The sequence below is a fragment of the Felis catus genome, chromosome C1 (genome assembly GCF_018350175.1).
Source record: "Felis catus isolate Fca126 chromosome C1, F.catus_Fca126_mat1.0, whole genome shotgun sequence".
Taxonomy (NCBI): Eukaryota; Metazoa; Chordata; class Mammalia; order Carnivora; family Felidae; genus Felis; species Felis catus.
The window spans coordinates 217,207,493-217,231,414 of NC_058375.1; the positions used below are offsets into that span (position 1 = coordinate 217,207,493).

A 23,922-nucleotide genomic window follows, 5' to 3' on the forward strand; every position below is an offset into this window, starting at 1 on the left:
CACGAGACAAGCAGTCCTCTGCCTGGACCTTCCAAGCTCTGCTGGCCTCTGCTCGGCCTTCTCGTGGGAGGTCTGGAGGCTCAGGAGAAGGGGGATCCGGAAGACGTGGGATCCTGCCGGGGTGCCAACAGCCTGCAATAGTTTCCGGTTCTTCACCTTCTCACGCTGCAACGTCCCCGGCTGACACTCTGCCCCAGGAATGTCCCTGCCCTTGGGTCGCCGGGCGGGCATGGCTGCCACAGGCCGGGCACGATGGAGGCTTCCCTCCCCCAGAGGCCAGTCGGGAGCCGCGTGACAGAGCTGGAGTCGGACGTGGGCTTAAATCCAGATGCCAGCCTCTTTGTTCTTTTGTATTTTGGGTCAAATGAAGCACTCTGAGCTTCGTTGGTTTTTTTTTTTGTGTTTTTTTTTTTTTTTGTCTGTAGAATGGAGACTTTAGTTCCTGTCTCATCAGGGATTGGTGCAGTTAAAAATGAAAGTGTGTGTTACACTCCTTAGCACGTGGCAGGCTCCAGTCCCGTGGAGTCTTTGCTGTTCCTCCGTCCCCTGATTATAAAGACCCGAGGAGGCTGGTGCCTTGCCGTGGTGACTTCCTTTGTCCGCGAAATACGTATTAAATAGTAATCGTTTATCACATTTCTGTCCTTCTTTCTTCTTGAGAGAGAAAGAGAGAGTGCAAGCAGGGGAGAGGGACGGAGGGAGAGGGAGGGAGAATTTTAAGCGGATCCCATACTCGGTGTGGAGCCCGACACAGGGCTTGATCCCGTGACCCTGGGGTCATGACCTGAGCCCAAACCAAGAGTCGGATGCTTAACTGACTGAGCCACCCAGATGCCCCCACTTATCACATTTCTTAATTGTTAGATACATTTCTAATATTTCCCTGATAAATAGATGTGTATTCTTTCCTGCATATAGCTTTAGCATAAGAGGGAATTTTAGCTAAGTTGCTTACTCATACAACCAACTCAGTTCTTCAAGGAATTCGCTTATCCAAGCTGTTAATCCATGAGAAAGACTGTATATTTTACATTTGACAGAGACAGAGCATAAGCAGGGGAGAGGCAGAGAGAGGGAGACAGAATCCAAAGCAGGCTCCAGGCTCCACACTGTCAGCACAGAGCCCGACGCGGGGCTCGAACTCACGAACCGCGAGACCATGACCCGAGCTGAAGTTGGACGCTTAACTGACTGAGCCGCCCAGATGCCCCTAGAAAAACTGTGTAAAACAAAGGAACCCTCCAAAAATAATGCTAACAGCACGGATTGGAATCTGTGCCCGTGCAACAAACCAGAGACGCCTTTCTGCAGAGTTTTCACGCATGCAGAGTGTGGTGGGAGGAACCCAACAACGGCCAGAAGTGCAGTTATGAGTGGCTTCCTGAGAGTTGCATGCTTGGCTTTCTAGAGGTTAATTCAGGGATGGGAGTTCTTCAGAAGGAGGCATGAGAAGTAACAGGGCTTCTGTTGTTTCACCTTCTGCAGCAAATGCCGAAGAGCCAGGTTCTGCTGTGTGCAAGCCACAGCCCATTCTACGGCTCGCAGACCACAGGAATGCATTATGGCTTCCTGGCCTAGATCTCCTGGCACAGGTATCATTTCCCGCCTCTTTGGTTAATTAAAGCCACATACCTCTTTGCCATGCAGATAGCCCCTCTGTCAGTCATGCCAGGACACGGTGGCCTCACCGCACAGGAGTTTTCGTTGAGTGACTCCCACTCTCGAGACCTTCGTGTCTCTCAGGAATCAGTGATACACACAGTAAAGGTGAGGCTTAGCGAGGTGTGTGTCAGGCACAGAGTGCCCTCGGTGGCTAAATACACTGTTTTCCACATTCTGATAGTTTGCCGTTCGGCCTTTTGCGGCCTACACACAATGTCAGCACGCGATGGTTCTAATAAATGCGAAGACAGCCTACCCACTATCAAGACAACCTCTCAGTAGCAGAAGAAATAATGTCTTGAGCGAGAGAACATCATGATCCTGTCATTGGCGCTGTCCTAGGGTCATGCCAGGAGCCGGGGAGCCATGCGGCAGGAGGGAGAAGAGGCTTACGTCAGCCCTACCTCCGTCCGAGGCAGAATGATGCAGTCATCACATCTGGAGGCTCACGTCGCAGCACGGCAAGCCAGGAAAATTACTTAAATGCTTTGCGCCTCAGTTTTCGCATCAGCAAAACGGGGATGATGATAGCGTCTACCTCACAAGGTGGTTGTGAGGACTGCACGAGTTAATACGAAACAAGATGCTGGTGAAATGCCGATAGTTTAATATTTATGTGCTTCTGCCTGTTACTTACAATGTCAACGCAGTTAGGTGTTGAGGTTGGATGAATTTAGGTGTTTTTTGGGGGCAGGGCAAGAGCGTAGGTTTCTTTGACTTTTCCACGGAAGCACTTGGTGTTTAGAGCTTCGTGGGTAAGTACAGGAGGCCACCAGCCAGGCTGCTGGGCTTTAAGTTCCAACCCGTGTTCAGAGCCTTAGCTAACCTCAGAAAGGTGCCTGCATGCTGGAAGATTCCGAGCTCAGCGGAGAGCAACAGCTGGAAAATCACTAAGCATATACTTTAGCCTTTGCCACATTAAAAGCGCTTGTTAAACACCTCAGGCTTTCCATTTAAGGTTCGTTCAAGTGAAGATGATGTTCTAGGACTCAGAGGTTCACCTTAGGCTAAGGGCAAAAATCAAAATAGACCCACAATCACAAAATGGAAAACAAAACCTCGGCAAGCTCAAGCTGATCAGCCAGTAATTTAACTGCCGGTCAGAACAAAGCCAGCGCATCAACAGCATACCATCCACAATGTCTAACATGCAAAGAAAAATTACTAATGATATGAAGGAACAGGAATATGTGACACACGGTCAGGGAAAAAGTCAGATAGAAAGAAACTCCCAGGTGCCTTCATATTGGAATTGGTAGACAAGAAATGTAAGCCAATTGTTAAGCTCGAAGACTTAAAGGAAAGGATTGTCATCTTGAATGAACAGATGGAGAATTGCAAGAGAGAAATAAAAACCTGTAAAAATAAGCAAATTTAAACTCTGCAACTGAAGGGGCACCTGGGTGGCTCAGTTGGATAAGCGTCCGACTTCGGCTCCGGTCATGACCTCACAGTTTGTGAGTTCGAGCCCCGCGTCGGGCTCTGTCTCTCTCTCTGTCTCTCTCTCTGTCTCAAAAATAAATAAACATTAGATTCTATAACTGAAAAACAAAATATCAAATACAAAAAAATATACCCACACGATAGACTTAAGAGCAGATTGGCACCAGTGGAAGGAAAGGTAGGTAGACTTGAATACTGACTAATTGTAATTATTCAATGTGGAAACTAGAGAGAACAAGACCCGGGTGACTTGTAGAACATAATATATATGTACTTGGAGCATCCAAAGGAGAGGAGGGAGAATGAGGCAGAAAAAATATTTGAGGAAATCGTAGCCAAAATTTCTGAAATTTGGTTTAAAACATATATCTGTGGATTCGGTGATCACAGTGAGCCACACAGCAGTTTAAGTACAAAGAAAAACCGAAAAACAACCAGACCCATTAGGGTGAAACTGAGGAAAACCAAAGTAAAGAGAAATATTTAACAGCATTCAGAGAATATGACACATCACACCCAGGAGATCAACAATTCGAATTTCTGATAACTGAGAAATATGGATGAGAAATATGGATGTAAGAAGATGATGGAAAAACATCTTTAAAGTGCTGAAAGCAAAAATATAATCCAGAGTTCTGTATCCAGCAAAATGTGCCTTCAAAAATGAAGGTGCTGAACAGACATTTAAAAATCAATCAAAGGAGGGGCGCCTGGGTGGCTCAGTTGGTTAAGCGCCTGCCTCTTGATTTTGGCTCGGGTCATGATCTCACAGTTTGTGGGTTTGAGCCCCGTGTCAGGCTCTGTGCTGATAGCTCAGAGCCTGCTTGGGATTCTCTCTCTCCCTCTCTCTGTCTCTCTGACCTCCCCCTGCTCTCTCTCTCTCTCAGAAATAAATACACATTTTAAAAAATCAATCAAATGAAAGCTAAAAAATATTTGTTTCCAGCAGACCTGCACTGAAAAACATGCTAATGAAGTCCTTCAGCTGAAGGGGAAATGACAGCAGGTGGGAGCTTGGATTGGCGAGAGGGATATAGTGGATGGGTGTAACGTACTTAATTCCCCCCACCTAGTTTCTTTAAAAGACAAATGACTATTTAATGCAAAAATAATACCATTTTTTTTGTGGTGTTTATAACACTCTTAGATGTAAAATCCACGAGAAAAACATAAAGGACAAAGGATAATAAATGGATTCTATTTTTCTCACATTTTAGATAAAATAGTACAATATGAGCTCTGTGTCCCCGGTGCTAAATTGAAAATACTATTGTAATCCATAGATTAAGACAGAGGAATCGCTAAAACGCCAAAACAGGAATCTAAATAAAGTAACAGAAAGTATTGAGTTAACCCAAAGGAAGGCAGGAAAGGACAAACAGAAGAATAAAAGAAGAAATGGGGCGATGGGGAGCAAAGAGCAAAATGGCGGACCTAACACACCTGTCTGAATGACGCATTTAACGTAAACGGAGGAGAGGCTCCCATGAAATGGCATATGTTGTCAGATTGAATAAGAAAGCAAGACTCAACCATGGGCTCCGCACAAGAAATGCGCTTTAACTATGTCCTTTCTTGACATTTTCAAGAAAGCTGATGTGACTCTATCAGTATCAGGCCAGGGAGCCTTCAGGACAAGGAGCACTTCCGGGACAAAAAGAGGCATTTCAATGATAAGACAACTAAACAGCTGGTCACACCAATCCTAAATGTGGGCGCATCTCCTAACAGCGCTTCAACGTCCACGCAGCACAAGCCGACAGAACGGAAGGGAGAAATACAGAGTTCCATGACCACGGTGGGAAGTTGTAACACGCTAGGTCAGTAACTGATGGGACATGGGAACAACCAAAAAATTTAAAAACGAGCACGCAGATCACAGAACAAGAGAAAATATTTGCAATACGTATGTCTGGCAAAGAACTTGTGTCCGGAACGCATAAAGAACTCTTGCAAATCGCAAGACCAACCGTGTAGTGAAAAGTAGGCAAATGCCTTGGACAGATATTTCAAAAAAGAAGTTATACAAGGACCAGACGGCCACCAGAAAATGGCGGCTGTAAAGTTGTGCACAGTTTCCAAAGCTTGCACTTAAAATGTATTAAGGTCTGTGCATTTCACGGTATATAATTTTGACCTTGATAACAATGGTGCAGGAGGGCCAAGAAGAGAAGGACCTAGGTGACTCTGGCCAAGCCACGTGACTCGGTGGCCTTGGGCAAGTTGCTACCCCTCTCAGGGCCCCAGTTTCTTTATCGGTAAACGGGGCGGGGATGGCCTCCTCTCTGGGCCACTGTGAAGGTCCAACGTACGACACAAAGAGGCGAGACAGCTGGTCTGAACGAGGTGCCCTGTTAAATCCCTTAGTGGCCTTTCCTCCCCACCCACCTTCTTCCTCTCCCGTCTCCCAGCTCTGGACAATTCTCTCTGTGAATTTCTGCAGGACAAGCGAGGGAGAAAGGGAGAATGGGAAATGTTCTGACCCGACCTACCGCTGGGGACCACGAGGCCGAGAGAACAAAATCCCACCACGATCACGTCCTCCCTATGGCTGTCAGCGTGATGCGGAAAAGGCACCATCCCCTTGGGCAACTTTATGGATAACCGTGCCTCTGAGCCCCCGAAGGCTGAGGCACAGCTCGTACCTCACCCCAGGTATGGGGTCGCCGTGCTGCACGGACACCTTCCCATAGTTAAACCTGGCTCATCTGGCATGCTCACAGCTACGAGTGAATCGAGCAGCATAAAGACGACCTTGAGGTAGTCCACGAAATAAAAACAAAACCCTGTGAAGTTTTAAAACTAAATAGAAATATTCGGTACCAAAATGTTTGAAAACTTGCTAATCCTTGTCTGTATATATGCATGTTTTCTATCTATCTATCTATCTATCTATCTATCTATCTATCTATCCGTTCATCCATCTATCACCTACCTACCTACCTAGCAACATCTATTACCACCATCACTCATATCTAAATTATATCCGAGACTCATCGTTTTTAGGGCTGACAGAACACTTCGGTACCATTTGGTTTGACTGGTTCATTTTGGTGATGTCAGACAGAGACTGGGGGAGGTGGAGAAGTTATCTAAGATCACAGAGCTGGGTGGTATATGGATCTTTTAGGAAACCCTATCCTCCAGCTAGATATCATGGAGCATTTGCTGGCCCCCCCACCCCGATAACAGTGTGTGTGTATGTGTGTGTGTGTGTGTGTGTGGCGGGGGGGGGGGGTAAATGTGTGTGTGGGGTAAACGCTCCTGCACGTTCCTCCTTGTTACCTGTGTGAGAAGCCGATGTGCCCAAGGAACCGGGCCTTGGCAGTTCACGCCACGTGTGGAAGAATATCCCCCCAAAAGGCGAATGACTGATGCCATTATCGAAGGGAGGTGGGCCGGAAATAGAACTTGTGGCTTTCAATTTCAACGACGCACGCAGGCATTTCAGGAAGGACTCCTGCGGCAGGAAGAGGCTGGTCTGGATGACACCGAGGGTGTTTATGCAGAGAGAGCAGCTGTTTCTACCTGCCGGAGGCTCGGCCAGAGGCAACGATGAACTAATTTATAGGAGGGCGCGACGGGGGAGTTGAAGAGAGACGCGTGTGTCAGCCTGCGGAAATGCTCTGCGAGGGTCCGCGCTCGCTGGCTTACGGAAACAAGCTGCAGGATTTGACACCGGGATTTGCACAAGGGAGGAGTTATTAATTAGGAGCCAAGAACTGCGGTAAATACCTTGAAGACCATATGTAGCATCATTTGGAGGCCATCTTTGCCGGGGTATTTCCCGGCGATGTTGGCTGCGGACAAGTCGAAGAGGTTGGCTCCCGTTTCGGTGCAGATGGCATGGACCAGCATCTTCTTCCCTACCCCAGATGGCCCTGCCAACAGCAGGGATTTCACCAAAGGAGCGTTCTCGTGCACTGTTGTGGAACCTAAAAAAGTCAGAGGCACGGGCTCTAAAATCCCACTTCAGCAAGTTCTTAGCCCCTCAAGGCCGCCCCTCCACTGCGTGACCCCCGTGTCTGCAACAGGGAAGTACGTGTCCAGAGCATTTCTACCCAGAGGCCCACCTTCTGTCTTAGTTGGGCTGTGACACCTTTGATTTGTATGCCAGGGCTCGAGGAGGGGCCAGAGGGTCTCGGTACATGGCTTCCCTGCTGCCCCTCACCCTAGAATACCTCCCCGCCGCCCCCGCCCCGGCCCCAGCTCATCATTTTAAAGGACATTCCTGCAATAACTCACCTCTGGCATTTTTTTAGGGGGGGGGGGCGGCTGTGGATTTCTCTGCTTGTCAGCAGTGGCGCTACATTCTTTGAACGCTTGGGAAAAAGAATGTGGACACACAGCCGCTAAGGAAGGCTGAGAATGTTCATTAGTGATCCTCAGAAGGGAAAGGGGGAAGCTTCCTCGTTCTGCCCGAGGTTCTAGCCTGTAGCAGGGGCAGACTGACAATTGTTGCAGTGACCCGAGTTCCATGCAGGCATCAGAGGCCCCCACACTGTCCGTCTCCCCTGGGCCAGAGCAGGACTCGGTTTGACCATCTTCTGTGGTTCTGAACACGTGCGGAGAGCACGCTGGCACTAAGTGATTAGACCACGAACGGAATGAATGTGATCAAACCATCTCCTATCACGTGACTTTGCTTTGCTCAACCTCTGGGCACTTTTCGATCAGCCGTAAATAGACCCATATTGCAATTATGATTGCGCCTTTTTTTTTTTTTTTTGCCCCTTGTGTCATTGAAAAGATATAGGGAATTTACCGAGTAACCAGAAACATTGTTTTATGGTTACCTAACATAAACTTGGACACCAGTTTTGAGCAAGTTCTGTTCAAAATGCAATTACAGGGGCACCTGGGGGGCTCAGTCGGGTGAGTGTCTGACTTCGGCTCAGGTCATGATCTCATGGTTCCTAAGTGTGAGCCCCACGTCGAGCTCACTGCTGTCAGCATAGAGCCCCCTTCACGTCCTCTGTCCCCTTTCTCTCTGCCCCTCCCCAGCTCATGCTCTCCCTCTTCCAAATAAATAAATAAATAAATAAAATGCACTCACATAAGCACGTGTTATTGGTGGTCAGTGAGGGATATGGTAACATAATATGATAAAGGAGATGCTGTTTGTCATGCTAGGAGAGGAACACCATTCCCGGGGTGGTCCGTTCAGCACCTGGTATTGGGGGCTGCTGGCTGGGAGCTGGGGGGGTTCCCATGTGGAAGAGTCAGGGATTGCTGCAGAGGGTTATGGCCAGGACGGGAGCTAAACCTCAGTGGATGTAGCCAGGATGGGAGGCAAATAGTGCTGAGATCCATGTGAGCCTCGTAGAGTTCAGAGAAGAACTTAATCCCACCTTGGGGGATGAGGGGCTCAGGCCTGACTTCTGGGAGAGGGTGGCCTCGGAAGGGGCCGAGCTGGACCGTGTAGAGACGGGGACATGTGAGGCGAAGCCAGGCGAGGGGGGGCCCCGTAACTGCAGGCCTGGAGTGGGACTCGGGCAGGTAGTTCTTACTAGCAATGGGGCAGGGGACAGCAAGGGGCTGGGGAGGGAGACTGTGGCCAGCCCTAGGGGTCCCTGGAAGGTGGCTGGCGGCTGCAGGTTTGCTAAGGTTGCTGGCTGAAGCCAGGGAGCAGGGAGAGGTCTTGGAAGGGGTGGAGGGAGGACAGAACGGTGCTGAGGGCAGACTCTGAGGAGGGGGCAGCAGGAGGGAAGCCGCAAGGATGGGGGAGACCCAGGAGAACATGTGCTGTTTACTCTAGGGAAGCGACCTGCTAGAGGAAGAGGGTGGTCACCAAGGTCACTCAGGGAGGGGAAGGCGGTGGTTTGGGGAGGCCTCTGCCGCCGGGGCTGGTCCCTGGACAGCCCATCCGATGGGCGGGCACGCCTGCCATGGTGTTCACGGCCCCTCCTGCTTATCGCCTTTCAGTGGCATTTTTTTAAAAATACGCAGAATTCCCAAGAGACAGAGACGTCCAGGCTTCTGTGCATTCACCCTTTCCAACTCTCGGAGGATGCGAGAATCACAAGGAGGCCAGTGTTCCGTGCCCTTCCTAAACGCAGCTCTGTCACTCCCTACCCCTGGACCCTGAGAAAGTTGCTCAGCATCCTGGAAAGGCTCACTCAGCTGCAAAAGCGGGGACCGAAACGACGTGTGTAAAACTCGTCAGCATGACGTTTCTGCTCCGTGAGCGCCGCCCCCCTTCCTTTTCTCCCTCTGTGTTCTGAGGGACAGTAATATTTCTGGGAGGGTGAGTGGCGGAATGTGACCAGATGCATCCTGGGAACTCCCTTATCTGCCCAAGGGGCTTGGAAAGCTCACGCCTCACCCCGGGATCCCTGGCGGAGGCTCTGGGTGCAGAGAGGCCTCACGGTGGGTCCTCAGGGCCTCTGCAGTGGCCCTATTGGCCAGGTCCGGTGGTGACCTGAACAACAGGCCCAAAGAACACACTCCCTCTTGTGACTGGCTACTATTTCAGATCCATGACATTTAAATGAAGCTCTCGAAGGCAGATCTGTGAGCGTACTTGCCTGTCTGGCCTGTATGTGCCTTGCACACACACACACATACACACACACACACACGGGTCACGAGGACAAACCCCTGCCCGTTCTGGGGCCCGGGGAGGTCAGCAGCCCATGGGGGACATCAGGCTCCTCGTTGACAAAGGGGGTTCGGTGGGACGCTTCCCGAGCCCCCTTCGTCCGATGCTTCATCGCCAGCTTGCAAGCGACATCTATCCCCGTGTATCCTCGAGCCACGGGTCGAACATACCTCCCCTCATTTGTTAGGAGACCCGTGAAAACAACGCGCTGCTCCCTGCGGTCCTGTTCTTGGATCACAGCATGATGAAGCCGGAGGGCTCGTGACGTTATTTGCAGGGGCCTCGTAAATATGGCGTGTTTATCTTGTTGGCCCCACATCAGGCTGACCCTCCAAGTATACATGCTTATTTAGGACGTAAATTTTATGTGTGAAATTTATGTTGACTCCCCCAATCCCATTTACTACTTCTCACAGAGGAACGAGCTATTTCTTCCCAGTACATTTAAGTCAAAGTGGAACAATATTATAAGTGCCTAAACCACCCCCATACCATTTATTTATTTATTTATTTATTTATTTATTTATTTAAAAAAAATTTTTTAGAGACAAAATGAGTGGGGGAGGGGCAGAGGGAGAAAGAGAGAGAGAAAGAGAGAGAGAGAGAGAGAGAGACAGAGAGAGAGAGAACCCTAAGCAGGCTCCAAGCTGAGCTTGGACCCTCAACTCAGGGCTCCATCTCCTGAACCGTGAGGTCATGACCTGAGTCGAAATCAAGAGGCGAAGTGACTGCACCACCCAGGCGCCCCTCCCATACCATTCAAAAGCCAGTTAAATGAAACATCGTTTCTATTTCGGAATTGTCATCAGAGCAAAGCCTGGCTGGGGCTCCGACCTCTGCCCCGGATGACTCAGGTCATGCACATAAAAAACGTCATAAAATAATAACAGCTAATGAGAATAGCAGGTTTCTCTGTTGACTCGCCTGCACCTGTCGGCACACCACAGGACTCTGGTCCGCCGGTCCGAACAATCGCGATCGAATCTTACTTAGCGGTTACAGTGGCCATCAGTGGAAACCGGCGGAGCCTCGATCCTTCGGATCCACGAAATACACTTTTCACTGACTCGCCAAAGGCCGCCTTTGTTAAGGACCTCGTAACGGAAGCCTATGTCTAGAAGGCAAGCCTGATGTTAGCCCTTCGTCTAATTTGATTAATTTTAATCGCAGGTGCCGGCTTCGGCTTTTATCTCTCCACACACTGCCGACAGGACCTTCAGCCCAGAATGTCAAGCAGGCACCCCAAAGCGGTGCCGGCGTGTGCTCTCCGGGACGCGCTATCGCAACAGAGAGACCCTCGGCCAAAATCCTCAGTAGGAAGAGTTCAGCCAGGAAGATGCTACCCAAGTCACCAAGCAGGGCGTCCCTAACTCTAAGAGAAGCATAACGGGGCGTGTAGAGTCTTTACCTAGAGGCAAGATCCCATACAGGGCGATGAGCTGTCTCACATCCAGGAGGGAAGGCATGGGCTCTATGGATACCCGGCGAAGAGTGGTCCCCAAGTAACTGTACTCTCCTGGGGGGAAAGAGACAGAGGATAAGGACCTGGGAGGCGGTACTGCTCTGAGCCGCATCAGTTTGGCCCTGGTGAAACTAACGCAGAATACACGCTCAACATGTCGGGGCAAATACAATGGTGTTACAGAGAGTCGTGATGAAGAACACCTCTTTTCTCGGACGGAGGCTTGAGAAAAGCCAGGCCTCCCGGCTGCAGTGACTGGGGAGTCTCTCAAGTCTGACGCCAACCCCCTTGCATTTCTAAAGATTACCTTTGCGTGTTGAACACATGAGGTGGCACAGAGTTCCAAGATGCAGGACAAAGTGCACAAGAATGTGGTGGCTTTTTATTCGGTTTCTAGGCGGAGCGACTGTGTCTAACACTTGCACAAACTTTAAAAGTAAATTAAGGTCAACGTGGAATTTGTACTGGAGCAGGTGTGCATCTGAACTGAAATGCAATCCTTGGAAAGGAAGGAGTCTAATTTAGGACAAATAGAAACATCTCTTTTGGAGGGCAATATTCATTTACATTTTTATCATTTGCAAAGGATTACCAAAGGAATAATAATAGAAATAAATCTTTACAGGTTTAATTAGAAGGCATCAAAGGTCTTAATTGTAACTCGTCGTAAATCTGAAGTGTTATCTTCTAACTAATTTGGATAAGGTCACCAAGAAAATTAGTTTGCCCGTCTCCATTTGTCATGAGGAGGGACCTTTACATGCTTGTGCGGTTCTCTCTTGATGTGTACCAGAGTCTGAAGGAAAAATATTCAGTGCGTGAGTCACAGTGTCTTCATCGTTTTTGTCTCTGATGTTTGCTTTCGATAAGAAGTAAGGATCTTGCAGAGCTCTGCATGTGATATGCGTGTGTCAAATACAATGCACTTTCATGTGTGTGAAGGAAGAGAAGCTTTAAACAAGCATTTTCGAATGCTAAGAAAATTAGAATTAAAACCCAGCTAATGATGGCTGTTTTGTTGCGGAGGGCAGGCTTTCAAAGCTTCCACGTGACAAAAAGTCCTTGGCAAGGACAGTGGGTATTGGTGGAGAGAGTGAGCGATAATGAAAGCTTCTACTGCGGCGTCCGATCCCCATGCTTTTTAATGAGCAGGTAATAAATAGAAGAGTGGTTAATTTCGCCTTCACTAGAGCAGGAAGAGATCCTGTAGCCACCATTAAATCCAGTGCTTACTGCTATAAACATGACATTAGAGGTGATCTGAAAGTGACCCCAATTTTCCCGCTTAAATAAATCCACATTAATATCCAGATGCACTGTATTTTCTAGAACCTCACAGACTTTATTCAGACACATCATATTAAATTGAATTAGTGAGGGGCGCCTGGGTGGCTCAGTCGGTTGAGCGACCGACTTCAGCTCAGGTCATGATCTCATGGTTCGTGAGTTCGAGCCCCGCGTCGGGCTCTGTGCTGACAGCTCGGAGCCCGGAGCCTGCTTTGGAGTCTGTGTCCCCCCCCGCCCCGCCCCTCCTCCACTCATGCTCTGTCTCTGTCTCACAAATAAATAAACATTAAAAAGAATTTTAAATTGAATTAGGGAGTGTTGGTTCTGATGGAGAGAAGGACACACTAGCCCCGGCTGCCGGCCAGGTGTTGAGACTCAGCTCGCTGAGTTTCGCTGTTGCCCAGCGTGGAAGCCATAAACGCTCTCCATCTATTCAGGCAGAACTTGGAAACTTCAGGATTTCCCTGCACAGATAGCAGGTCTTCTGCCAGAGAGGGAGGAAGGAAATGGTGGATGAAAAGGTGTGTTAGGTACAAGGCATGCACGAGGGCAAAAAACCTACACCAGTGGACGGAGAAGACACAGGGAAAGGGTGTCCTTAAAATTCCTATGTTGAAATCCAGATCTCCAACATCTCCGAATGTGACCCCGTTTGGAAATAGGGCCGATGCAGAGAGAACGAGTGAAGGGGAGGTCGTCAGGGCGGATCCCAGACCCATGTGGCAGGTGTCCTTTATAAATTGGGGAAATGCGCACACGGACGCGCACTCAGAGAGGGCGCGTGAAGATGGTCGCGGGGACAGGAGGGCAGTGCGGCAGCCAGGCGGGAGGGCTGGCAGTCAGGAGCAGGACCGACGGGGGGCTGGGGAGGGGTGGGCGCGCGGAGGCCCCAGCAGAGCGCCAGCTTCTCGCGTCCTCGGGAGGAGACAGCCCCTATGACGTCCTGATCTGGCACTTGTGGCCTCCAGACTGGAGCGGATACGTGTCTGCTGTTGAGCCCCTTGGGTTGTGACAGCTGTTATAGCAGCCGCAGCAAACCAGTGCGGAAGGGGTAAAATAATGGGAGAGAAGACGGGCATAGTAGGTAAAAGAAAATCATGAGAAACAGGAAAATATTTAGGGTGGATCCGCCTCTAAAATTTCCGCTTTACCCCACACAGCATTAAAAAGAGTATGAAAGGGGCGTCTGGGTGGCTCAGTCGGTTAAGTGTCGGACTCTTGGTTTGGGCTCGGGTCGTGATCTCATGGTTTTTGAGTTTGAGCCCCGTATGGGCTCTGTGCTGACAGTGTGGCGCCTGCTTGGGATCCTTGCTCTCTCTGTGTCCCTCCCCTGTTCTCGAGCACATGCTCTCTCTCTCCCTCTCAAAATAAGTAAATAAACTAAAAAAAAAAAAAAAAAAAAGAGTAGGAAGAACAAGAACAGAGCAATTTATAGCAAGTACTAGCTTCCTAAATATGTTCCTCAGGGACAAGGACTGGAGGCCTGGAACAGACGCTGCTGGCCGGTGTCTGGGGCTCCCCCCAACCCCCGAGCACAAGGACATCCTGCTACCCCCACCCCGACTCTGTCAGGGCCGCACACGGCACCATCTCCCAACGAAAAGGATGGGGACACGGGCGACGCGGTTAAAATTCAGCGGTGCTGACTTGTTTATGAACGTTACGTTGGACGCGGGCCACCCAGCTTCCGGAACGAGGTCAGCAGACAGACTGCTCCAGGTTGACTTTATGTTGGGACAGGCCGACCAAGACAGTGCACCTGCTGGGTTATCACCTGCTCCGAAGCTTTGGGGGGGGGGCGGCGTTCATATGTAAATATTTCAGTCATACCTTCCAAGATGGGACGCGGAGAGCCTGCTGGGCGTTCCCATCTGTAGGGCAGGCTCTGAACTCCAAGGAGAGTTTGAGAAACACTAACTCTGACTTTGGGTCAATGTTTTTCCCAAATGCAGTTATCGAACCAGGACGGGACAGGAAAACTTAACTTAGGGGAACATTAATTTGTATTTGTTCTTCCTGTATTTGGCCCTTAAGCAGTGGCCACCCTCTCGGTGCTCCGTGCTTCTGTGACGTGCACTGGTGGGGGGAGGGCCACAAAGACACCATGAAGTCACCAGCCCTCCGAATGGCAACCCCCGAGCGTGCCAGAGACGGGGCGAGAACGCCACCACCACCAACAGCAGGACACTCTAACTCTGTGCCAAGCGTGGCCCCGAATGCCATCACCCAATTCATTAAATACTCACAGTGATTTGATGGGGTTGGAGCTGTTCATGTTCCCACAATTGTGGAAACTGAGGCACAGAAAGATTACAGAAAGGACACGTATCCTTCAGAAGGTGAGGGGTAGGGGAGGAGATGTTTCTGTCTTTCACATTTTTTTTCTCTTAAAGCCACATGTGCTGACTTTTTAAAAATCTTATTTACTTATTTTGAGAGACAGAGCGAGAAAGTGCATGCCTACATGTGCGCTTATGGGGGAGGGCCAGAGAGAGAGGGAGAGAGAGGATCCCAAGCAGATTCCCTAGGTGGGGCTTGATCCCACGACTCCAAGATCATGACCTGAGCTGATGTTAAGAGTTGGACACTCAACCGACTGAGCCACCCAGGCGCCCCTTCTGTGTTGACTTTATTCATTCTTGTATCATTATAATTTATTTTCTAAAATGATTTTTTCTCTTTATTTCTACTATTCCTTGAGTTTTGTGATCTCGTTTCTGAGTTTTTCTAATTCCATGTTATGTATTACATTTTGTCTGTAATTTTCTTTTTTTTAATAAAAAATATAATTTATTGTCAAATTGGTTTCCATATAACACCCAGTGCTCATCCCAAGTTCTTAATGTACATTAGCTTGCTGGAAAGAGTGGGCTCCATTTACGCCTGCTTTACGGGGCATGTCTTTAAACAAAAAAAATTTTTTTTTAACAAAAAAAATTTTTTAACATTTATTCATTTTTGAGGGACAGAGAGAGACAGAGTGCAAGTGGGGGAGAGATACAGAGAGAGGGAGACACAGAATCCAAAGCAGGCTCCGGGCTCTAGGCTGTCAACACAGAGCCCGACGCGGGGCTCGAACCCACGAACTGTGAGATCATGACTTGAGCTGAAGTCGGACGCTCAACCAATGGAGCCACTCACGAGCCCAGGCATGTCTTTTTGTGGTGTTCATTTGTTCCTTATTCTTTCTTTTTGCTAGAAACTTTGCATGGGCTTTCGCCTCGGACGTTTCCGTTGCTGCCATTTATGTGAGTAAACATTTCTATACGTTTAGAGGGAAGTCTTGCTCAGGATAGCTTTTGAGATGTCACAGAGCCCCCTCTGTGACATGGTGTGCTTGTTTTGAGGCGGGCAAACTGGCTCCGGCTGTGGTTGCCGGCTTGGCCCCCTGCGCATCCCCGTGAGTGCCCGAGGCTTATTTTGGCATTCCTCTCTTCTGTGTCCCCGGTGGCTTGTACTTTGGGGTTGGAGGGGAGACCTTGTCACTTACTTTTGACGTGAATGTCTGTGGGTTTTTGTTTTTGCTCCCTGGCTGCTATTTTTATGTGGGGATTTGGGACCATCTGCTGCCATCTTTCAAGCTAAAGATCTCAACTGGGGAAAAATAAGGAAAACATGGACAAAGCCCTTGTGGCATTTGACTGATTTTGTTAGACTGTGTCACCGTCATTTGAGGTCACTCTTAAGTGTCTGACTGCATTCACTTTGGCCTTAGGCATCATAAAGATGCTGCCCGGAAAGTGACAGAGAGATCATTGTAAAGACGGACAGGAAATCATCAAGAAGGGGAGAAATATTTCCCTTAATTTATTCTTGGAGACTCTACCTTGTGCCACCGTCTAAACTCTGGAAATTCAGTGCTGAACAGAAAGACACAATGTCACAGGAGAAAGCAGACAAGAAGTCAGAGATCTCAACAACAAGTAAAGAGGCAGGGCTATGTTAAAAACGTCATTGTTTTTTGTATTAATGGAATTAACAGGACACAATCAAGGGAATCTAGGAGAAGACCCTTTGGTAATCGAACAAGAAATACACAAAATAAAGAGAAACCCAATACACATTCCAGTATATATTCTGGTAAAATTCTTATACTATTAGGAAAATACAAATGCTCCCCCAAGCCCTCTTTCTTTTCTTTCCTTCCTTTCCTTCCTTCTCCCTCCCTCCTGCCCCTTTCTTTTTCTTTCTTCCTTCCTTTCTTTCTTTCTTTCTTTCTTTCTTTCTTTCTTTCTTTCTTTCTTTCTTTCTTTCTTTCTTTCTTTCTCTTTCTTTTCCTTCCTTCCTTCCTTCCTTCCTTCCTTCCTTCCTTCCTTCCTCCTTTCTTTCTTTCTTCCTCCTTTCTTTTCTTTCTTTCTTTCTTTCTTTCTTTCTTTCTTTCTTTCTTCTTCCTTCCTTCCATCCTTCCTCCTTTCTGTCTTTTTCTTTCTTTCTTTCTTTCTTTCTTTCTTTCTTTCTTTCTTTCTCCTTCCTTCCTTCCTTCCTTCCTTCCTTCCTTCCTTCCTTCCATCCTTCCTCTTCTTTCTTTCTTTCTTTCTTTCTTTCTTTCTTCTTTCTTTCTTTCTTTCTTTCTCCTTCCTTCCTTCCTTCCTTCCTTCCTTCCTTCCTTCCTCCTTTCTGTCTTTCTTTTTCTTTCTTTCTTCTTTCTTTCTTTCTTTCTTTCTTTCTTTCTTTCTTTCTTTCTCCTTCCTTCCTTCCTTCCTTCCTTCCTTCCTTCCTTCCTTCCTTTTCTTCCTTCCTTCCTTCCTTTCTTTTTATCTTGAGAAAGAGAGTGCACTGAGGGGTAGAGAGTGGGGCGGGGGGGGGGGGGCGGGAGGAAGATAGAGAGAGAATCCCAAGCAGGCTCTGCATTGTCAGTGCAGAGCCCAATGCAGGGCTCAAACCCAACAAGTGTGAGATCATGACTGGAGTAAAAATCAAGAGTCGGATGCTTAGCCGACTAAGCCACCCAGGTGCCCCATGTGGCTTTATTTCAAAGGGATCACATTAATCACTTTTTGATCAGAGGGAAATGTCAATCTCCTTGTTCCTACAGGCCAAACGTAGGTCAGTGTATCACATCAGAATGAATAAGATGGAAATTGATTATAATACAATAAAAAAGAGAGAATCCATGTTTCTACACTGACACCACAACAATTTCAAAAAGGGTAGGCAGGAAATTTCTTCCTAGAGGAATGGCACCTTCTGGACATAGAACAGAAGACAGAAGCAGAACACCCCCACTTTACAGCTACCCTATGGATAGCTGCAGCCATCGACGCAGGCAAAACTCATCAGTGGTTGATAAAACCTTTAAACCAGTTGGGGACAGAATCTCCAGAGCCTCAAAGACTTCCCCCTACAGGTTGTTCATTAACTACCAGGGGGAACATGAAGCTTGACAGTGGAGAAATCTGGGGAACAGCACTTTGGCCAGTGACGAAATGTAACGCCCCCAGAGATGGGACACGACGGGCCCTCACCGTGCAACTCTGAGGACACAATAACACCTATGAAGTCTTCCTACCAAAAACAGTCTCCCCCGAATCAAGTCATGAGGAAACCCATCAAACCACCTCTGTTGAAAAACAGTCTGTAAAACAGCCCAGACTCTGACAAGGTCAGCGGCGTGAAAGACGTCAGGTTGGAAGGTGTTCCAGATTAAAGGGGCAAAGATACGAACACTGCATCCACAGTCCTTGACCGGATGTTGGATTCAGAAAGACAAAAACTTATGAAGGCATCACATCTCAGTGATGCCAAGTTGTCTGAGTGTGATTATCCTTTCGTGGTTATGTGGGAGAATGTCCTAGTTCATGGCATGTGCGAGAAAGTAAAAATCACACCTGCGTTAGGGTGCTGGCATTTCAAATAGTTTTAAGCTTTAAGTGTGTTTTCAGGTCATCGTATTGTTTTTTAAAAATTAAAAGAAAACCTTAGTTGAAGATGGTGTCAGCAAATGTCCCTCCTCCTTCCTTCCAGTGACCTGTGTGGCGGCCCCTTCTGGAAGGAATTCCTCCCGTAAGAATTGTGCGTTCAAGTTCCAGGTGCTGCCCCCTGGGGCATTTTGTTTCAACTCGAAAATACGAACAAGTCTTCTTCATTTCCTCAATATAGCTTATTCCAGACAGAATGCCGCAAGGAACTTTGCGAGCAGGTTCAAAAACCTCCCTCCACCACATGAGGGGGGAGAGCTGGACCTATTAGCTCACAGCACGGAATGAATTCAAATCCATTCCATTAGACAAAAATCTACCCCGAGCCTTGGGCCAGGTTTTGGTTTGGGCAAAAACCACCAAGGAAACATAATTCCAGCTGTTGGGACCTCAAAACCCGAGGGGCGACACATGCGACTCAGACATGCGTAATTCTTGGTGTACCTTACCGATGTAATCGGAGAGGTTAACGTTCAGAGCCCGGATCAGCAACCCTTCTTCCACCAGCTCCCTGTACAGAGACTCAGTGGTCCTGGTGACAAAGCAGAGGAGCTATTCCATGAGCAGACACATAAAGCCAGCATTTCTGTGAATCATCACATATGCAGAGAACTTTCACCAGACCTGTTCCTATGCACATTTGTGTCTATGCAACTAAGCTGGTGTTTGGAAACATTGCTACAACTGAGGGACACGTCAGGCTTCGAAAACAACACTTTTGCTCATCCACATGCACGTCGGACGTTTCCCATTAATAAGAATTATATCTGTGGGCATCTGAGACCAGCTACAGCTTCTGCAGTCTGCCCTTTCATGAATCCTTGGGACGGCACAAATATGAATTAGAAATTGCCCTATAATAGCAGTGCAATGGGCCCACGATTATATATTCAGTTAGCATCTGCAAGCCACAGCAGATCATTAATCCTTTGTGCAACTGATGTTTCTTTTTAACCCAACAGCATAAGACTTCAAAAGAAATACCTATAAAGAACAAAGGCTCAGAGGGGAACTAATTCTATTCCGAAAGATGAAATGTCTAACGCAGTGGGGGTGATGATTTTTTTAGGAGGATATTATACTTTTCCATAGTGTTTACAGATGTCAACCCACTACTCTAACAGGGCCTTGGGCATATAGCCAGTGCACTGGTAATTTAGAGTAATTGAAGAAAAAAATCAAGACAGTATCCCACTTAGTAAGTGAACGTCCCAGTGAAATTAACTGGGGCTTGGCTTATAGGAATTCAGGTAGGTCAAGCTCACATATTGAGTACAGTCCTTTGAGATGTCTCATCTATTCCCTTTTCATTTCTAGAAGCTTTAGTCTTTAGTTCTACCCTAGTCTTTCTTTAGAATGAGGAATTGTAAATATAACTATATTTAACCAGTTCTTTGTTCTACGATCCAGGTTAGGGTGATAAAGGATTCTCAGTTATATTTAAGCCAAATACCATTCGGATACATGTTAACTCAATGACCCCAATCTTTGACTGACTACAATTTTGTTCTTTCAAATATATCTGCAATAGTGTTTAAATGAAAAGTGTTTAAAATCCTGCTGTGAATTAAGGCTTAAGTTGTAATGGTACTTGGGATAACAGTATCTGACCTGTATCAAGAAGGCACTAACTGTAGTTTTCCAACTAGAATACTTATTTGATATAAACATATGATATATGCATAAAATATTTAACGTAACATTGAAGATTCTCCAAAACAATCAGAACAAAATATATTAAGAAACCGGGGACACAAACCCGTATTTCGATCTTACCAGTGAAACAAACTTCTGTTATGGAATAAAAAACACTTTCAACGTTAAACCTACCTTAAATATGGTAAAAACACTGGTTTTGGGTTTACATTAACTTCATGAGAGAAACGGAAGTTGTCTTCCTGTGTCTTGGCAGAATTAGCCCTAGTCTAGAGACACAGGGTTGTCCAAAATTGAAATGAAAAATCTTCCAGGAATGAGACGACCAGATCCTTCTGTGCCTTTGTGTCAGGGCTCCAGGCACGTGCACCAGCTCTGGCCTCCACTTCCTTCTGGATGGTTCTAAGGGCTTCCTTTCTCATGGGTCTTCTCTCAAACAGAGTTTGGGAATGTATCCCTGCTACCCAGGGGAGGACTAGGAAACACCCCAAACAGGGAGCAACACGTAGTATCCGTTAACAAAACCCATGGGAAGAAAGGTATTCCTTCAAAATGATTTCTTTTTCTTTTAATGTTTATTTATTTTTGAGGGGGGGTGGGCAGAAAGAGAGGGAGACTGAGGATCTCAAGCAGGCTCCATGCTGTCAGCACAGAGCCCGATGTAGGGCTCAAACTCACGAACCTTGAGATCATGACCTGAGCCAAAGTCGAACACTCAACCAACTGAGCCACCCAGGAGCCCCTCAAAGTGATTTCTGACATTCACTTAGTAGGTATTTAATTTAATTCAATTTTACTTTTATTTGTTTATTTAACTGAGGTATAATTGACATATAATATCCTACTAGTTTCATATGCATTTCATAGTGATTGAATATTTACATACGTTACAAGATGATCGCCATGATAAGTCTAGGCACCATCCATCACCATACGAAGTTAGTACAATATCATTGACTGTACTCCCTGTGTTGTATGTTACATCCCCGTGGCTTATGTGTAACTGGAAGTTTGTACCTCTGGATCCATGTTACCCATTTTACCTGACCCCCAACCCTCCCTCATCCGGTGACCACTAGCTTGCTTCCTGTATCGATAGTCTGTTTCTTGTTCTGTTGCGTTTGTTTTGTTTATTTTGTTCCTTAGATTCCACTACATTCCTTGGAAATATCTGAAAACCTAAGTCCCATTTATTTCCAATGTTAAAGCACTGAAGGGCCGTTTCAGCTTAAAAACGAGCATTTAAAATGATTCATGAAGGGGCGTCTGGGTGGCTCAGTGGGTTTCAGCTCAGGCCATGATTCATGGTTTGTGGGATCGAGCCCCCTGTTGGGCTCTGCCCTGATGCCTCAAAATAAATTAATAAATAAGCTTAAAAAATAAAATGATTCATGAGTATCGACATTTGGCCAGCAGAGCTCAAGGAAATGGGAATGGGCGTTTCAATGAGCGTTTAGGAAGTGCCTCAGTGGGTGGGGCCCAGGACCGGGCAGGACACAGGAACTGTCTCTGCCCTGAAGGGGTCTAAGTATTCCCTCAAAAGTTGGATCAGGATGCTACTTCTTAAACAAATTCTTAAGAACCCCACGATTTAAATTTTTATTTTATTTTGTTTCGTTTTATTTTATTTTAACATTTATTCTGTTTTGAGAGACAGAGAGAGACAGCATGAGCGGGGAAGGGGCAGAGAGAGGGAGACAGAATCTGAAGCAGGCTCCAGGCTCCGAGCTATCAGCACAGAGCCCGATGTGGGCCTGAACTCACAAACTGTGAGATCATGACCTGAGCCGAAGTCGGACGTTCAACCGACTGAGCCACCCAGGTGCCCTAAGAACCCCACGAATCTTAAAAGCTTAAGTCGTATGATCTCAGAAGTGATGGGGCCTGACCTTGGCAGACATCTTTCCAGTGTAGGAGGCCAGAGCGGTCCCAGCGCCTGGAGGATGAAGGAGGTGTGGGGTACAGGGAGGGGTGCCTTTCCGGGACGGGGGCCGCCGACTTCGGCTGAGACCTGCGCGCTGCTCTGGGGGGGGCCCCTAGCCGTGCAGAACAGCAACACTTGTGCACATCTCACCTGTCAGCTGTCAGATCTTTATCCTTCTTCCCTTTTTTGCCTTTCTTCCCTTTCTTTTTCTGGAAAAAAAAAAATGAAAAGAGCCAACAATTTAATACAGACAAGCGAGCAAATTATCTCTAGCAGTTAGCAAGGGAAGCTGTTTTGGTAGTGGTGGCGGGGAACGGGATGAGAGTGTCGATTGTGGCGTGCTGAGCATGTGGGTGTAGGATTTTCCTGGACATAGGGTTTGGCCTGGGGACCCCCCCCCCAGCTTGCTTGTGTGGGCATGTCCCTGGCCGGGTGGACAGTGAGGTCACCACTGTGAAGCTTGCATGGGGCCTGATTCCCAGCAGGCGCCCAACACTCTGGCTCTCATCTACAGAAGAGGAGAGCGCCGCGTGCCCAGGCCATCATGTTGTGCTCGTCCTTAACACCCGGTGTCGCGCTCTGTTAGCGTCCGGCCCGAGATCTGGTTCCCAGAGGGCTCTGCGTTCTGATCACTGGGACAGCTGGAGGGAAGGGCTTGGGACATGATCTTTCAAAACAGCGCCTATCACTTCACTCCTCTGTCTACAGCATCCATCGGTATCGCCCCATTTGCCCACAGGATGAAGTTCAAGTTCGCCAGCACGGTGGATGATGTTCTCCCAGCCTGGCTCTCTCTTCCTTCCCCTTATCATCTCAGGCCTCCTCGGGCCACCCGCACTCCCTGTCACGCAGACTGAACGTGGCACTTACTGTCCCAGCATCTCACTCCTCCACGTCCACGTCCTCATTCACTCGTTCATTATTTTTGTCACATATAACTTATGTGCAGTGAAGCATCACCCACATCCAGGCTGACTAACCTTTGCATTTAAAGTTTGCATATAACCATATGAACACCGCCTCGTTCAACATCTAGAACATCTTCTTATCCTTGACCTGTCTCTCAAGCTGCTGTGGGAAGCCGCTCCTCTGACGTCACTGTGGATTCATGTTGCCTATTCCTCTACACGTAATTATACAATATAAACACCGTACATCTAGGGGCGCCCGGGTGGCTCAGTCGGTTGAGCGTCCGACTTTGGCTCAGGTCATGATCTCACGGCTCATGGGTTCGAGCCCCGTATCGGGCTCTGTGCTGACTGCTCGGAGCCTGGAGCCCACTTCGCATTCTGTGTCTCCCTCTCTCTCTGCCCCTCCCCTGCTCATGTTCTTTTTCTCTCAAAAAGAGAACTGAATTTCATTCAATACTGTGATTGCAAGATTCACTTATGTGGTTGCACTTGATGTTTCTCAGGTTTTTTTAAATTAGAATTTTTATTTTGAGAAAACATGGATTCACATGCAGTCATAAGAAATAATACAGAGGTCCTGCGTCCTCTTCACCAGGTTTCTCTCAATGGTAACATCTTATAGAACTATCTTACAAGGTCACAACCAAGACGCTGGTATTGATATCGGAGTCAAGATACAGAACATTTCTGTCTCCACCAGGGTCCTCAGGTGGCCTTTCCCAGACCCACTCACTTTCCTCCCACGAGCACCCCATCCTTAACCCCTAGAAACCACGGGAGTCTCCTCCATTTCTGTCATTTTGTCCTTTTGAGAATGTTGGATCAGCAAAATCACCGGCTGGACTTTTTTTTTTTGGTATCATTTTGCTTTTCATTCATTATAATTCTCAGGAAATTTGGCCAGGTCATTGTATGCACCGATGATTATTCTTTTTTATTGCAGCTTTCAGTTTTGAGTTATTATGAATCAAGATGCCATAAATGTGTGTGTGTGTGTGTGTGTGTGTGTGTGTGTGTCTTTGTTTCTCCGGGATAAATGCCCATGAGTGCAACTGCTG

At 47.6% G+C, this 23,922-nt stretch overlaps 1 protein-coding gene across 2 annotated transcripts in view; it reads right to left on the reverse strand.

The window, feature by feature from the left end:
- IQCA1 (IQ motif containing with AAA domain 1) overlaps positions 1 to 23,922 on the reverse strand; it is a 155,054-nt gene that overhangs the window by 29,781 nt on the left and 101,351 nt on the right. The window contains exons 12-15 of one of the 2 annotated variants that reach the window (XM_006935734.5): positions 22,104 to 22,162; positions 18,823 to 18,905; positions 11,115 to 11,222; positions 6,841 to 7,040 (exon numbers count right to left, since the gene is read on the reverse strand). In XM_006935734.5, coding sequence (XP_006935796.4) covers positions 6,841 to 7,040; positions 11,115 to 11,222; positions 18,823 to 18,905; positions 22,104 to 22,162 — 450 coding nt within the window. The remainder of the gene's footprint in view (positions 1 to 6,840; positions 7,041 to 11,114; positions 11,223 to 18,822; positions 18,906 to 22,103; positions 22,163 to 23,922) is intronic. The other variant, XM_045034667.1, reaches the window with a different exon arrangement.